Genomic DNA, 14,832 nt, shown 5'->3' with positions numbered 1-14,832 from the left:
CATTCTGGTTGTTCTTCTTCCAAGGCAGATTTGTTTGTTCTTCTGGCGGTCCATGGTGTATTCAGTATTCTTTGCCAAAACCACAATTCGAGTGTGTCAATTCTTCTCTGGCCTCCCTAATTCAGTATCCCTAATTCAACCCAACTGAACATTGACCAACTCTTTTTTGGTACAGTTACTCCATGTATTCCTTCTATCTTCTTTTGATGCTTCCTGTGTTGTTCATACTTTGCCTGTAGAGTCCTTCACTATTGTAACTCGAGGCTTGAATTTTTTCTTCAGTTCTTTCAGCTTCAGTAATGTCAAGTGCGTTCTTCCCTTTTGGTTTTCCAACTGCAGGTCTTTGTACATTTCATTATAATACTGTACTTTGTCTTCTTGAGCCACTCTTTGAAAACTTCTGTTGAATTACATCATCGTTTCTTGCATTCACTATAGCTGCTTGATGTTCAAGAGCAAGTTTCAGAATCTCTTCTGACATTCATTTTGGTCAAATTGGTTGATGTTCAATCATTTTAGGATGTAGCATATGATCAAGAACTGATGGTACTGAAGGAACAAGTCTAAGCTGCACTGAAGACATTGGTGAAAAACAAGGCTCCAGGAATTGGTGGAATATCAATTGAGATGTTTCAACAAATGAATGCAGCACTGAAGTGCTCACTTGTCTATGCCAATAAATTTAGAAGACAGCTACCTGGCCAATCAACTGGAAGAGATCTAAATTTATGCCTATTCCAAAGAAAGATGATCCGACCAAATGTGGAAATTATCAAACAATGCCATTAGTATCACACACAAGTGATTTTTTGCTGAAGATCATTCAAAAGCAGCTGCAGCAGTACATCGACAGAGAACTGCCAGAAACTCAAGCTGGATTCAGAAGAGGAGGTGGAACAAGGGATATCATCGCTGATGTCAAATGGATCATGGCTGAAAGCACAGAATACCAGAAAGTTGTTTACCTGTGTTTTATTGACTATGCAAAGGCTTTCGACTGTGTGGATCATAACAAATTATGGATAACGTTGTGAAGAATGGGAATTCCAGAACACTTAATTGCACTCGTAAGGAACCTGTACATAGATCAAGAGGCAGTTGTTTGAACAGAACAAGAGGATTTGGTTTAAAGACAGGAAAGGTGTGTGTCAGGTTCTATCTTTTCACCATATCTATTCAATCTGCATGCTGAGCAAATGATCCGAGAAGCTGGACTATATGAAGAAGAACATGGCATCAGGATTGGAAGAAGACGTGTTAACAACCTGAGATACATAGATGACACAATCTTGTTGTGGAAAGTGAAAAGAACTTGAAGCACTTACTGATGAAAATCAAAGACTACAGCCTTCAATATGGATTACATCTCAACATAAAGAAAGCAAAAATCCTCACAACTGAATCAATAAGCAACATCATGATAAATGGAGAAAAGATCAAATTTGTCAAGAAATTAAAGGAGGCATTGCACTGGGCAAATCTGCTGCAAAAGACCTCCTTAAAATATTAAAAAGCGAAGATGTCACTTTGAGGACTAAGGTGCGCCTGACTCAAATCATGGTGTTTTCAAATGTCTCAAATGCATGTGAAAGCTGGGCAGTAATTAAGAAGACAGAAGAATTGATGCCTTTGAATTGAGGTGTTGGTGAAGAATATTGAATATACCATGGACTGCTAAAAGAATCAACAAATTTGTCTTGGAAGAAATATAGCCAGAATGTTCCTTATAAGCGAGATTGGTGAGACCTTGTCTCACGTACTTTGCACATGTTATCAGGAGGGACCAGTCCCTGCAGAAGGACACCATGCATGGGAAAGTAGAGAGTCAGCGACAACAAGGAAGGCCCTCAATGAGATGGATTGATGAAGTGGCTGCAACAATGAGCTCAAGCAGAACAACGATTGTGAGGACGGCACAGGGCTGGGCAGTGTTTCGTTCTGTGGTACACAGGGTCACTATGAGTTGCAACTGACTTGACAGCACCTAATAACAATAACAACAATTCAACCCATGACAAACGATTTATAACCTGTAATGCTTACTTAGCGCTGTTTGCTCTGTTGTAAATTATTGTTTCATTTGCATAAGTATGACATCTCTGACTGAATTGTGAGCTTTTTGAGGCTCCCTCAGAATGTCTCAGAGATTACCTGACATTATTCTAGATCAGTCACTGAGCAAGTTGTTTGATGTGATGACATGACCTCTTGGGTGCCAAAAATCAGGTGTGATTTCAGAGTTCATGTGGTCTTTCAGCTCCCATTTTCACAGAAGAATTTGGAATTATGGTTCTAATTAGTCCCATTATATTTTTAAATAATTCCCATAGTCATTTCACAGATGAATAGATGAAAGTACAAGTGAAGAAAATGCCTTGATAAAGGGGTTACAGCAATTCAGTGACAAAATCACTTCACTGTGTGGAAAATATTATCAGATAGTGCCTAAAATATTACAAATAATTCTCTTCAACCAATATTTATGTGGGAAATTATAAAGTACATTTCCTTTTCTCTTATAAAATTGAGAAGTAATGAGCAATGCTCATTCTGTATTCATTTATTCAGAACATATTTATTAAAAACGTAACCAGTTGCCGCTGAGTTGACTCCAACGCATGGTGATCCCCTGTGAGTCAGAGTAGAACTGTGCTCCATAGGAGTTTTGATGGCTGATTTTTTTTTTTTTTAATTTTTATTGTGCTTTAAGTGAAAGTTTACAAATCAAGTCAGTCTCTCACACAAAAACTTATATACACCTTGCTACATACTCCCAGTTGCTCTCCCCCCTAATGAGACAGCCCTCTCCCTCCCTCCACTCTCTCTTTTCGTGTCCATTTTGCCACCTTCTAACCCATTCTACCCTCTCATCTCCCCTCCAGATAGGAGATGCCAAAATAGTCTCAAGCGTCCACCTGATCCAAGAAGCTCACTCCTCACTAGCATCCCTCTCCATCCCATTGTCCAGTCCAATCCATGTCTGAAGAGTTGGCTTCGGGAATGGTTCCTGTCCTGGGCCAACAGAAGGTCTGGGGGCCATGACCACCGGGGTCCTTCTAGTCTCAGTCAGACCCTTAAGTGTGGTCTTTTTATGAGAACTTGGGGTCTGCATCCCACTGCTCTCCTGCTCCATCAGGGGTTCTCTGTTGTGTTCTCTGTCAGGGCAGTCATCAGTTGTAGCCAGGCACCGTCTAGTTCTTCTGGTCTCAGGCTGACGTAGTCTCTGGTTTATGTGGCCCTTTCTGTCTCTTGGGCTCGTAATCGCCTTGTGTCCTTGGTGTTCTTCATTCTCCTTTGATCCAGGTGGGTTGAGACCAATTGATGCATCTTAAATGGCTGCTTGGTAGTGTTTAAGACCCCAGATGTGGCTGATTTTTTTTTTTTACAAATAGATTGCCAGGCCTTTCTTCTGAGATGCCCCAGCTGGACTTGAACCTCCAATCTTTTAGTTGCCAGCATGTGCCTTAACTGTTTGCAGTATCATGTGCGAAACACAAACGTGGTTCCTCAACACTGTTGTGAAAGAGTGATGCATTAGCAAAAACAGAATTGTAATTTAGGAAGTATTTTGATGATTACAGCCTGTGAACTTTTATGAATATTTTAAAATGCTCTTTTAAATTGTTGATGGCATAACTTGTTAATCTTTCAAATCATTTATTATCCCTGTCTGTGTTTAAAGATGCCGGAGTCACAGCATCTCTAGAGAGGTTCTTACTGATCATTCTCTCTGTGAAATTCTCTCTCCTCTTGGTCCTTCTGGTCATCGCGGGATTCCTTTACTTCAAGAGGACAAGGGGTTGCAGGTACAGAGTAAACTTTTCCTGTACTGGGAAGTATAGAATTCTTTTAGAAGAAAACATCATTGTAAGGCCTTTGAGTTTACAATGTCCTGGGAAAATCTTGAAGTGTTTTTGGCACATTGCCTGTACTCTACCATAAAAGTCTTGCTAAAAACAGAGAGCCCAGGCAGAGGTGCCCTGTAGCGCTAGGGGCAAGAACTGCTTCATTGTAGTTTTACCCTAGGAGACACTGAGCCTAACCCATCTGTTGAGAATTCAGTTGGGAAAATGAAGTGCAGTGGGAACTTCTCGAGTGTTTACTTTCAATTTTCATGTTCTGAGGGCTTGTGTTCACTCCTGACTAATTACATATTTTGTTTTATCCTAGAGCACGAAAATTCAAAAAACCTTCAGGTTCAAGGACTAGCCTCACAGCTTCTGTGTCTCTGATACCTTCATGTTTTTGAGAATTGATGTAATAGTCGACAAGAGCTGATTCAAACTCTTAGCATACACTATACACATACACACATGCAGAGCTTGGTGCCTACCGACATAAATGCCTACGACAGCTCCTCTGCTCTCCCCTTTGCCATATCGAGTTCTTATTTGCAAAAGTGAAACAACGCTGCTGAAAGAGAAATATGGCTCTGCAAAAGGCAACTAACACTGCTGTACAGTTTTTCTACACCCCTCTGGTTCTTTGGATGGTGTTTTCATCCTAGCCTCTTGGTCCCTTCTCCTCCCCACTTGTCAGGAGCCACTTCAAACACTGTCCAAGTCAGCCAGTAGCTCATCTCTCATTCCTTTCTTGCTTGCTAAAAATTAGCAGGACAGTTGTGTCACGTTTTTAGACTGATTATTGAAGGAGTTATTTTTAACAGTTCTTATATTCCTGTAGAAATTTATAAATTGACTAAGGAACTCTTGGAAGAAGTACAGCCAGAATGCTCCTCAGAAGCAAGAATGGGGAGACCACATCTCCCATAATTTGGACCTGTTATCAGGAGGGATCAGTCCCCGGAGAAGGACATCATGCTTAGTAAAGTAGAGGGTCAGGGAAAATAGGAAGACCCTCAATGAGATGGATTGACACAGTGGCTGTAACAGTGGGCTCAAGCATAACAACAATTGTGAGGATGTTGTAGGACTGGGCAGTGTTTCCTTCTGTCGTATATAGTGTTGCTATGAGCTGGAACTGACTCGATGGCATCTAACAACAACAAGGAACTGTTAGAGTCATTGGAGGCAGCTCTCAATGTCACCTCGCTTTAAAAGCACCTCTGTCTCAAGTCACTTTTTTGTGTGCATTCCAGGGTACAGAAGGTGGCATGACAACTGTTTAATGATAGTAAGAAGTGGGAGTGTTTGGAGAAACTCCAACCATCTTCTAGGGCCACCATAAACTACTACCCTATCTTCACTGATACATGCAGTAATCCTGTAGTAAAAAGTGTCCTTTTATTTAAAGGTAGAAATTTCTTGTGTAAAGTGGCAGATGATCAGGACTATTCTTTCATTTTTAGCAAAACTCCAAGGGGGAAAAGGAAGGCATGTCTGGAAGGCACTATATGTCAGCACAGTCTAATTGTTGAAACAAACAACTCTAAAAAATCTCAGAGTCGTCAAACCACAAAAGTTTAATTGTTGCTCACTTCGTGTTCCAAAGTAGGTTGATGGGGTTAGGTAGGGCAGGGCACAGGAAGGGTTCTGCTTTATAATAACATTTAATTCTGTGGTCCTGCCTTTTTCAGAGTCTTCCCTATTCAGCTGGTTCACTGGAAAAGGAGAGAATGGAAGATTTTATATGGGAAGTTTTTATGGACCAGGCCTAGGAGTAGCAATCATTTCTGCTCACATTCCATTGGTTAGTACTCAGTCACGTGGCCATACCAACTCCTAAGGAGGCTGGAAAATTTAGCCTTGGTGCCTTGGAAGAAAGAGAAACAGGTCCGGTGTGCATCTAGCCAGTCTCTGTCCACAGTAAAGAATAGGACTAACTCTACTATTAATATTTACTTTACCAGTAATTGGACAAGAGTCAATGAATAAATTAGTAAATAATGTCTTGTACAATTTATAACAACTCTTTTCTTTCTTTTTTTAAATTAGAATTTTCTCATGCTTAAGACCAGACATAGAATAGAAAGAAATCTACTAACATAATTCTATAACATTCAAAAATACTGCAGCAGAGATTGCTAGTTACCTGGTCCAGTGCTCATCCTGCCCTTTCTCCTTGTGGCAGACGATTATGTGAATGACTCAAAATCTTCATCTTTCCCTCCACTCGTGTAATTTCTCAGTCACTTTTGGAGTTATTCCCATAAGGAGAGTATATATTTTTCTACCCCATGTAATTTGCTTAGGCCAATACCAGGCAGAAGTGGCACTGTGCCAGTCTTGAGCCTAGATCTCAAGAGGTCTTACAGGTTTTTCTACTCACTACTTCCTGAAAACATACCTGGGCTAGCCTGCTGGAGGATGAAAACATGGATAAGAGCTGATTCACCCCATCCCAACCTCTACCTCTCTGTTGAGGTCAGCCTAGATAATCCAATAGACCATCCATGCCCTAGACATACAAGGAAGCTCAGACAAGATCAGCAGAGCTACCTACCAGATGTCAGCTGGTCCCAGATATATGAGCAATTGTTGCCACTGAGGTTTTGTGGTTGTTTTTTACATAGCATTATTGTGGCATTAGGTAACTGATATTTTACTTAATAACAAAACTCCAGCTTTATTTAGTGTGGGGATATACTTAGCTAAAAGACATTTCTCAGTTTCCCCTTGTGAAAGAGCACTCTAAAACTGAGGTGCTTGACATAACTAAAATGTCTGACACAGGTCTGAATAGATAGACTCCATTTTGTCCTAGGTCCCTGCTTCTGCGTTTTGGAGTATGTAACCCATGATTATACCCTTGACCAAGATAACTTGTTCTGAAGCATTCTGAAGTGGCCAATGCAGACTGTTGCAGGAACCAGCTCTGGAATGCAAGAAACAGGCTGAGATTGAGTGCCCCAGACAATAGGAATTCTTGGTACATGAGTCTAACAGAGCATGTTGAGTACCGACCAATCATATGTACCCCTGTACTCTTGCCCAGCTCTGTACAGAGATTGGCAAAATGGAATATAAAGGATGTGTGCTTATGCTCCCTCTTTGGAAAGCCATTTTGAACTTTTATTTTGGGACTTCCCAATTTGCATATCTTTGAATCAGAATAAAACTCTTCCTTTACAGAACCTCTGTTTTGTTTTTAACACCCACCTTGCAGCTGAGTATAACCACCTGTGTAACTTTTGGCAAATAAAATGTAAGCATAAATCTTGTGTAAGATTTTCAGAATAATTCCTTAAAGAGAAGGGAGGAGCCTTCTTTTGCTTTTCCTCCTTACTGCCTCTTTCTGGACTGCAATATGGGTGAGACGATTGGAACTCCAGCAGCCACTTGGGCCCTGGGTAACCTTGTGGATTGAAGCACTCACTAAGATGGTGGAAAAGAAAGATGGAAGAATCCTGGGCACTGATGACCATGGAATTGCCATACCAACCCTACACCACTGACCTACAGATTTCTGTTGTGTGAGAAAGACAGAATAAACTATTTTGTTCAAGTCACTGTTATTTTGAGTTTTATTCTATATGCAGCTAAACTTAATCCTTACTGATAAAATACCTAGTCTGTTAATCTCAAGGTTTGCAACAGAAGGCTATGTTCTCTTCATGTACATTTTCATGGCTTATTTTCTTTCTTTCCCTGGAGATAATGAACTTAACTTCAGAATATAGGGGTCATAAGAATGAGAGCCATCTTCATGAAAGTTTCAGAAGAATTTCTGGTCATGTAAACTCAAGGGATGCTCTGGGATTGTGGTAGGAAAGGGCTTAGGAATTTAGGGGTGTGCAAAGATCATCCAATAGTCAGCCAACCCCTAGATATGTGAGGACATGTCTGCATTATAGGATTAAGAAGATAAAGATGCTCTTGCAGGCACTTGGAGAGGATGTGAGAAGGAGAAGCAGAGGAACTGAAATCTATGGGATTTAATTGTGTTAGTCTTTTTTACCACAGCAAGGACCCCATCATTCCTGGAAGAGATTTATGTGAATTCATGCCTCTTCTTCTCTGCCCTTAATCCTAATTGCCAAAGGGCAATGTTTTCACTGTCAAGGTTTTTTGGGTGATATTGGGTTGGAAGTATCAAAAGCAACAGCGACCCCATCTCCTATGTTGGCACAGAGGTGAAAAAAATGTATTTTTTTCTGAACACGCATAGGCACACATGTACAAGTACAATAAATTGTGTACCTATATTGAAGAAAATTGGGGGAAATTTTTAGCAAAACACAATTGAGAGCCACTAGATGGTGCTTCAACTTAATTCTTTCAATGTTTTTGCAGCAAGCTAAAATCTGTTAACCTCAGGAAAAGTTATCTTGCATTTTTTTTTTCCTTTAAGTTTTCCATACATCTGTCCTTCCATTTACCAAGTCTTAGGGTCTTCATGGGTGGTGTTTTTGGAATAATTATAGAAAGAAGTGAATACAGTTTCAATAAAATTAAGGAGAAAAAATCTTTTCAGTCTCCAAACATGAACTGTAATACCCCTTTCACTTAACTTTAGTAGAAATATTTTGTTTACCAGACAAGATGGAAGGGGATGTTAACAGTATCACTTCAGGGGAAGGGGAAATGAAGGATTTCTTAATTAGTGGTAAAGCCAAGATTAATGCTCACTTATTTCTTAAACTGGAGACTTGAGATCACCCAACAGCTAAAAGCAAATCGCTGCTTGTTAGTGTTAATGCTAGCAGATTGTTAGAGCTACAAATAAAATTAGCTGGCTTTCTCCACTTCCTGGGCCTTCCCCCAGGTTTCCTCCCCCATGATTTTTTAGAGTCTGACATGGTATTCTAGAGCTGGAAGGAAGCTACAGATAAATTAGGCCAACTTCCTCATTTTACAAAAGAGGAAACTGAGTTTCTCAGAGTTAAGTGACTTTCCTGTGTTAATAAGAAACCAGCTGGCACAGGAACCTACTTTTCTTACTGTAGGTGGTACTCAGAAAGTGGGCTTTACAGTTTATTTCATCTGGGGTGAGAGTTGGAGACCAAGGGGAAATTATGAGAGTCTTCTAAAGGATCACAAGATGAAAAAGTGGGATAATAGATACAACCTTCATGAGGAACCTGTACGTAGATCAAGAGGCAGTCATTTGAACAGAACAAGGAGATACTTCTTGGTTTAAAGTTAGGAAAGGAATGAATATGGTTTCAATAAAATTAAGGAGAAAAAATCCTTTCAGTCTCTAAACATGAATTGTACCATCCCTTTCACTTAACTTTAGTAGAAATATTTTGTTTACCAAACAAGATGGAAGCGTTGTCCTTTCACTGTACTTATTCAATCTGTATGCTGAGCAAATAATCCGAGAAGGCGGACAATATGAAGGAGAACATGGCATCAGGATTGAAGGAAGACTCATTAACACCCTGCATTATGCAGAAAACATAACCTTGCTTGCTGAAAGTGAAGAGGACTTGAAGCACCTACTGATGAAAATCAAACACAGCCTTCAGTATGGATCACACCTCAACATAAAGAAAGCAAAAACCCTCACAACTGGACCAATAAGCAACATCATGATAAACGGAGAAAAGACTGAAGTTGTCAAGGATTTCACTTTACTTGGATCCACAATCAACACCCATGGAAACAGCAGTCAAGAAATCAAAGGATACATTGCATTGGGCAAATCTGCTGCAAAAGACCTCTTTAAAGTGTTCAAAAGCAAAGATGTCACTTTGACCCAAGCCTGGTATTTTCAATCACCTCATACGCACAGGAAAGCTAGACAATGAATAAGGAAGACCAAAGAATTGACACCTTTGAGTTGTGGCGTTGGCAAAGAATATTAAATATACCATGGACTGCCAAAAGAAAGAACAAATCTGTCTTGGAAGAAGTACAGCCAGAATATTGCTTAGAAGTGAAGATGGTGAGACTTTGTCTCACATACTTCGGACATGTTATCAGGAAGGACCAGTCCCTGGAGAAGGACATCATGTTTGGTAAAGTAGAGGGCCAGAGAAAAAGAGGAAGACCCTCAACAAGATGGACTGACAAGGTGGCTTCAACAATGGACTCAAGCATAACAATGATTGTGAGGACTGCACAGGACCAGGCAGTGTTTTGTTCTGTTGTGCATAGGGTCACTACAAGTCAGAACCCACTAGATAGAACCTAACAACAATAACAACAAGGGCAGAGCTCCTTCTTGCTTCATTCCTAAAGCACAATGGCAGATTATCCAATAGGCAAAGTAAGCATGGTGCTTACTTTGCTTACTAAATCACTGTACTGAAAAATTTCACATTTTTTCACCACATCAAAACGAAAACCATGTGAAATTGTTCACTACAGATGATCAGGTGATCAAGGTAAGCACGGTAAGTAAGTCTATAGGATAATCCGTCCCTGCGAAAGCACCATTAATCACGTGAAGATTGTTAAATATAATGGACTTTAACTGAAGGTTCACAGAGAGGCATCCTTAATTCTAGAATTGTTTCGCTAACCAATCATGAAGAATTTATGATAGCCAACTCTCTCCTTGCCACTAGGGCTTATTGTATTTCCTCCTTTCCCTGACTTCCCAAGGGCCATCAGCTGTCTATGGAAGCACTTTTTGAGTTTTTCTATGCTGAGCATTCTAGCTTCCTTCACTTCGGTATCCCCAGACCATTCTACAAGCTGGACATTACTTTTTCTGTCTAAATTTTGATGTATTTTCCTAAACAAACAGATTTTCTCCTCTGCCCCTTCTTTCTAGATTGGAAAAAGGGTTCTGAAGTGAGATTCAAACAATCAATTTTTAAAAGCTAACCCTAGGGATCACAAAAGTCTGGGGTTACCATGAATTGGGCATTGATTCAACTGCAGCTAACAAGAAAAGCAATCAAAGGAAGGAATACCTGATTCAGAGAGAAGATGTGACTTGTGATTTGTAGTTTCAGAAAGGATCGGATGATTAGGAGGCTTTCAGTTGCAAGAAACAGAGTTGAACTCTGACTTAATAAGTATGTTTTTTATCAGACATAAAAAAAAAAAGTCCAGAAGTAGGGTCAACTTCAAGTTTGGTTGTCTCAATGGCTCTGCAAAGCCTTAGAGGACTTGGATTCTATTCTATCTGTCTACTCTCCCATTACTATCAGGTTGAAAGTAAGAGGATGGCAGATCACACCCAGACCCATCATGTCCAGAGGCAGACGACTGACCATCTCCTCCTAGGACCCCATCTTACTAGTGAGGCTTACTAGTGAGGACCAACAGCCACTGCAGGCTTCCCCTGTTGTCTAATTGGCCAATGGCACATGAAAGCTCTGCAACCAATCTCTGGCAAAGGGACTGAGATGATGCTTACATTGACTGGGATTCTATGGAGCAGGGGCTAAGGTCAGCTGGCCTGAGGCACATAGCCTTGTGGAAAAGGAGTGGAAAAACTGGGGCTTTAGTAAGAAGGCAGAAGTAAGGAATGCTTGTGGAAGCCTTGACGAAGGAGATAACAGACAAACTGAGTCTTAAAAGATGCATAAGGACACCACAGGTGGGACCAGGACAGGGAAGAAAGGCATGCTAGGAAGAGAAGACAGGTGGTATGGCAGGTGAGCTTCTTTCAGGGAAGTGGGGAAACTGCCTGTATCATCTCTTCACACCAACCCTGCGTTTCATGAAGTCATCTGGGGACAGAAGACAGGCAGAAGAGAAACTGACTGCTATCCTGCTAAGATTGCCAGGATAGTTTTGCAGATCCAGCAAATCTTGATGAATTTATAATGTTTTCTGAACAGAATGTCCAAGTTTTCTGACTGATTCACCCATCGCTGATTTTAAGATGCAAAAGGAGCCAAGAACATTGGTTTCTACACAGAGGAGGATCAGAAGAGAGGCCTGGGGAGCTCAGTCTAGAGAAGCAGTGTGGCTGACTGACGGCGTTACCTATTTCAGAGATGCGGGATTCTGGCTCTGACTGGGTGAAGCTGGCTGAGTTGAGCCACTTTTTCTTACCCTGGTTTCCCCTTATAATATAAAAACAATTTCTTAATTCAGTTAAAGAGAGAGCTTTGAGGATAATGTTTATAAATTTCCCTGTGAAAAGTGCTATAGCACACAGTCTTGTTAGTTGTCCTGCCTGCTTTCTAAATGCCTTTCACGCGCACGTTGGTATACAGGAAAAATCTGGCCGCGAACCCTTCCCCAAAACTTCTTTCCTCCATAAGACACAGCGATGCTGAGCCCTGCAAACCCCAGGCCCACAGTTTCCGTTACCTGTTGGGTCTTCCACACTCTAAGACGCCAACATCTTCAGGAAGAACTCTCCAGAGGCACAACAATCACTCAAGAGGAAAGAAATGAGGGTCTCTGCATTGGTAGAGGAACATCATGGGTGAATCAAGAATATTTGCAAATTTCAAGAGAGATGAGAGAGAAAAAAATAATAAATCACAGGCCCCAGATTCAGAAAAGTAAATTTAAACAAGATGCATGAATACAAGAAGAACCATGAAGCCGAAGCAGATATTATACTCTCAGGGAAAGAGAAAATGAATCGCTTTCTGAAACACTGTTGATTTGCCTGTTAGTAACATTGGGATATTTCTGGGGAAACAAGGTGGCCTATCATTAAGAGACTAATCAGCTATTCTTGCTCCTTAAAAGGGTGAAAATGCCCGGGTGTATAACAACTCTTTAGTTTCTCTTTTATGTTGTCTTTGTGAAAGTGGAGAGCAAGAGACCTATTGAGGAGAGTGGTTTGTGGCTAAGACGAGAGTTTACTATGCTTCTGAAGGGTGTTGTGTCTACCATGCGGCTTCCCAGGGTCCCGTGGGGTCGCAGAACCTGGAGAGGAAGTGGGTCTCCTCTGTGTGGGCAGGCCAGACTACTGCAAAGACTAATCTGGTATGTTGCTGGTGGCCCCTGGAATGAACACAAACACTTCGGGAGATCTGAGTGAGGCTGTGTGGGTGATAAGGAGCTAAACCAGGTTATGCCTTTTGCCTCTGACTACGAAAGCTTACAGGTTATTTATAATTCATAGGCTCCTGATTTTAAAGCTTTTGGCCAGAGGACTCCATCTGTGACAAAATACCTTTAAAGAAACTCTCCCGTGAACTTTCCCATATTCTGGGTAGTGGAAGATTACAACACCATTTACAAAACGTTTGAAAATCAAGGAACTGTCCAAGATGTCAGCTCCAAGAAGCTACAGTAACTGTCTTGGGAATAGAAGGGATGATTAAACAACTAGCATTCCAGCAAGAAGCATCTGTCTTTTATCATTCTCCCCAAAGCAACATAAAATGTGCAGAGGAAGGCAGCCATTTCAGCGGGGGTGAAGCTGGTCGGCTGTTGGTAAGTAACATTTTCCACCATTCCTTTACAACTAAAACCCAAATCCCATTAGTGTCCAGCTGCCTATCAGGGGAGGGTGTTTGCTGATCCGTCCCCTGTGCCCTGGAGGGCGATTAAACAGCGGGGCCTGGGGAGGAGCTGGATGTGAAACCTTATCCCAATGCCAAACTTGGCTCAGGTTTTTAAATTTTTTCTTTTTTCAGATTTCTATCCAAAACATGCTTTTCTTGGCAGCCTCCCCAGAGGACGGTGAAGTCATAGCACACACACTAGCCAACTCTTACCTCTGCAGGATGGTAAAACCAGCTTAGGACTTGCAAATCACAGCTGTTCTTGGGTAAGGACTCTGCGCAGGCTGAAACCAACAGAGAGATACTCAGGCAACACACTAGCACCCACACCTGCACTCTGATCCACCTTCAGGCTGCCATGAACGTCTCATAATCAGTGGTACCTTCATTGTCGTTAATGACTCCTTTTCACGTAGACTAGGAAATGTTGGATTTTCCACCATATTTCTTGTTTACGGACTAAATATGAAGACAGTTCTACCCAACCTTTTCAAACGGGCCTCCCATTTTGCCTACTGCTTTTATTCCTACCCACATACCCATTCTCTGCCCTTTCTAGAAATTTCTATCCAGCTCTTCCTTGGCGTGTTTGGCCCGTGCAGTTTCTCATACAACAAAGGCCCTTACTCTCACCTCTCCTGATCAAAAGGTTGCCCTCTCTTCAATGCTACCAATTCTGTGAAGCCTTTCCAGATGCCTGTCTCTGAGCTAGGCATCCCCCACTGTAGTACTTCTTTTTATAGTACTTTGAGGATTATTAAGGCACACGGCTTTATACAGGAGTCCCTGGATGGTGCAAAGAGTTAATGCACATGGCTGCTAACCGAAAAGTTGGAGGTTCAAGTCCACCCAGAAGCACTTTGGAAGAAAGGCCCAGCAATCTACCTGAAAACCAGCCATTGAAAACCCTATGGAGCACGGCTCTACCCTGATACACACGACATTTCTGTGAGTTGGAGCTGATCATATGGCAACTTGTACTGGTATCTCTTCCAGGAAGAGCCCAGGAGGTAAAAGGCCCTAGAGGGAGTTTGGCAGAAAGAAATTTGGATAGTATTACAAGAATTCTCTTGCTTTAACAGGCACTACTGGCAGAAGACTGATTCTTATTCTTCCAAGTTCGATGTGGCAAAGGCAGCCCCCAGTTTCAAAGGGTTGGGCAGATGAGAACAAGGACTTTCTACACAAACGCCTATTGGTCAGATGACTTGGAGGACTAGATGCTTCCATAAAAAAACCAAATTTCTGTGCAACTGAGAAAGGGAGGAGGGAAGGGTCTGGTGGACTGGAAGTAATTTTTTTCATGCTAGTAGAATGTGTTCTCTGAATATTAATGCTTTTCCTTGCACACTAGAGTATAGGCTGGGCTTACGCCTTTTCCTATATATGTTATGTCCACACACATATATGTACACATATTCACACATATATGCATATGACATACACCTGCACACATATATACACATGTATATTCATATAGTACATATGTATACATACATATGTTTTATGTATATAGAAGGAGCCTGGGTGGACCAAGTGGTTTGCAAAAGGCTGCTAAC

At 41.3% G+C, this 14,832-nt stretch overlaps 1 protein-coding gene across 3 annotated transcripts in view; it reads left to right on the top strand.

The window, feature by feature from the left end:
* The window catches only part of CD200R1 (CD200 receptor 1), a 108,874-nt gene extending 101,470 nt beyond the window's left edge, over positions 1-7,404 (top strand). For 2 of the 3 annotated variants that reach the window (XM_049876207.1, XM_049876180.1), the window contains one exon: positions 3,683-4,164. In XM_049876207.1, coding sequence (XP_049732164.1) covers positions 3,683-3,942 — 260 coding nt within the window. In that variant the 3' untranslated portion in view covers positions 3,943-4,164. The other variant, XM_049876198.1, reaches the window with a different exon arrangement.
* Positions 7,405-14,832: the final 7,428 nt, after the last annotated feature.

This window comes from Elephas maximus, chromosome 1 (assembly GCF_024166365.1).
Source record: "Elephas maximus indicus isolate mEleMax1 chromosome 1, mEleMax1 primary haplotype, whole genome shotgun sequence".
Taxonomy (NCBI): Eukaryota; Metazoa; Chordata; class Mammalia; order Proboscidea; family Elephantidae; genus Elephas; species Elephas maximus.
This window is presented reverse-complemented; position numbering and strand designations above follow the sequence as displayed.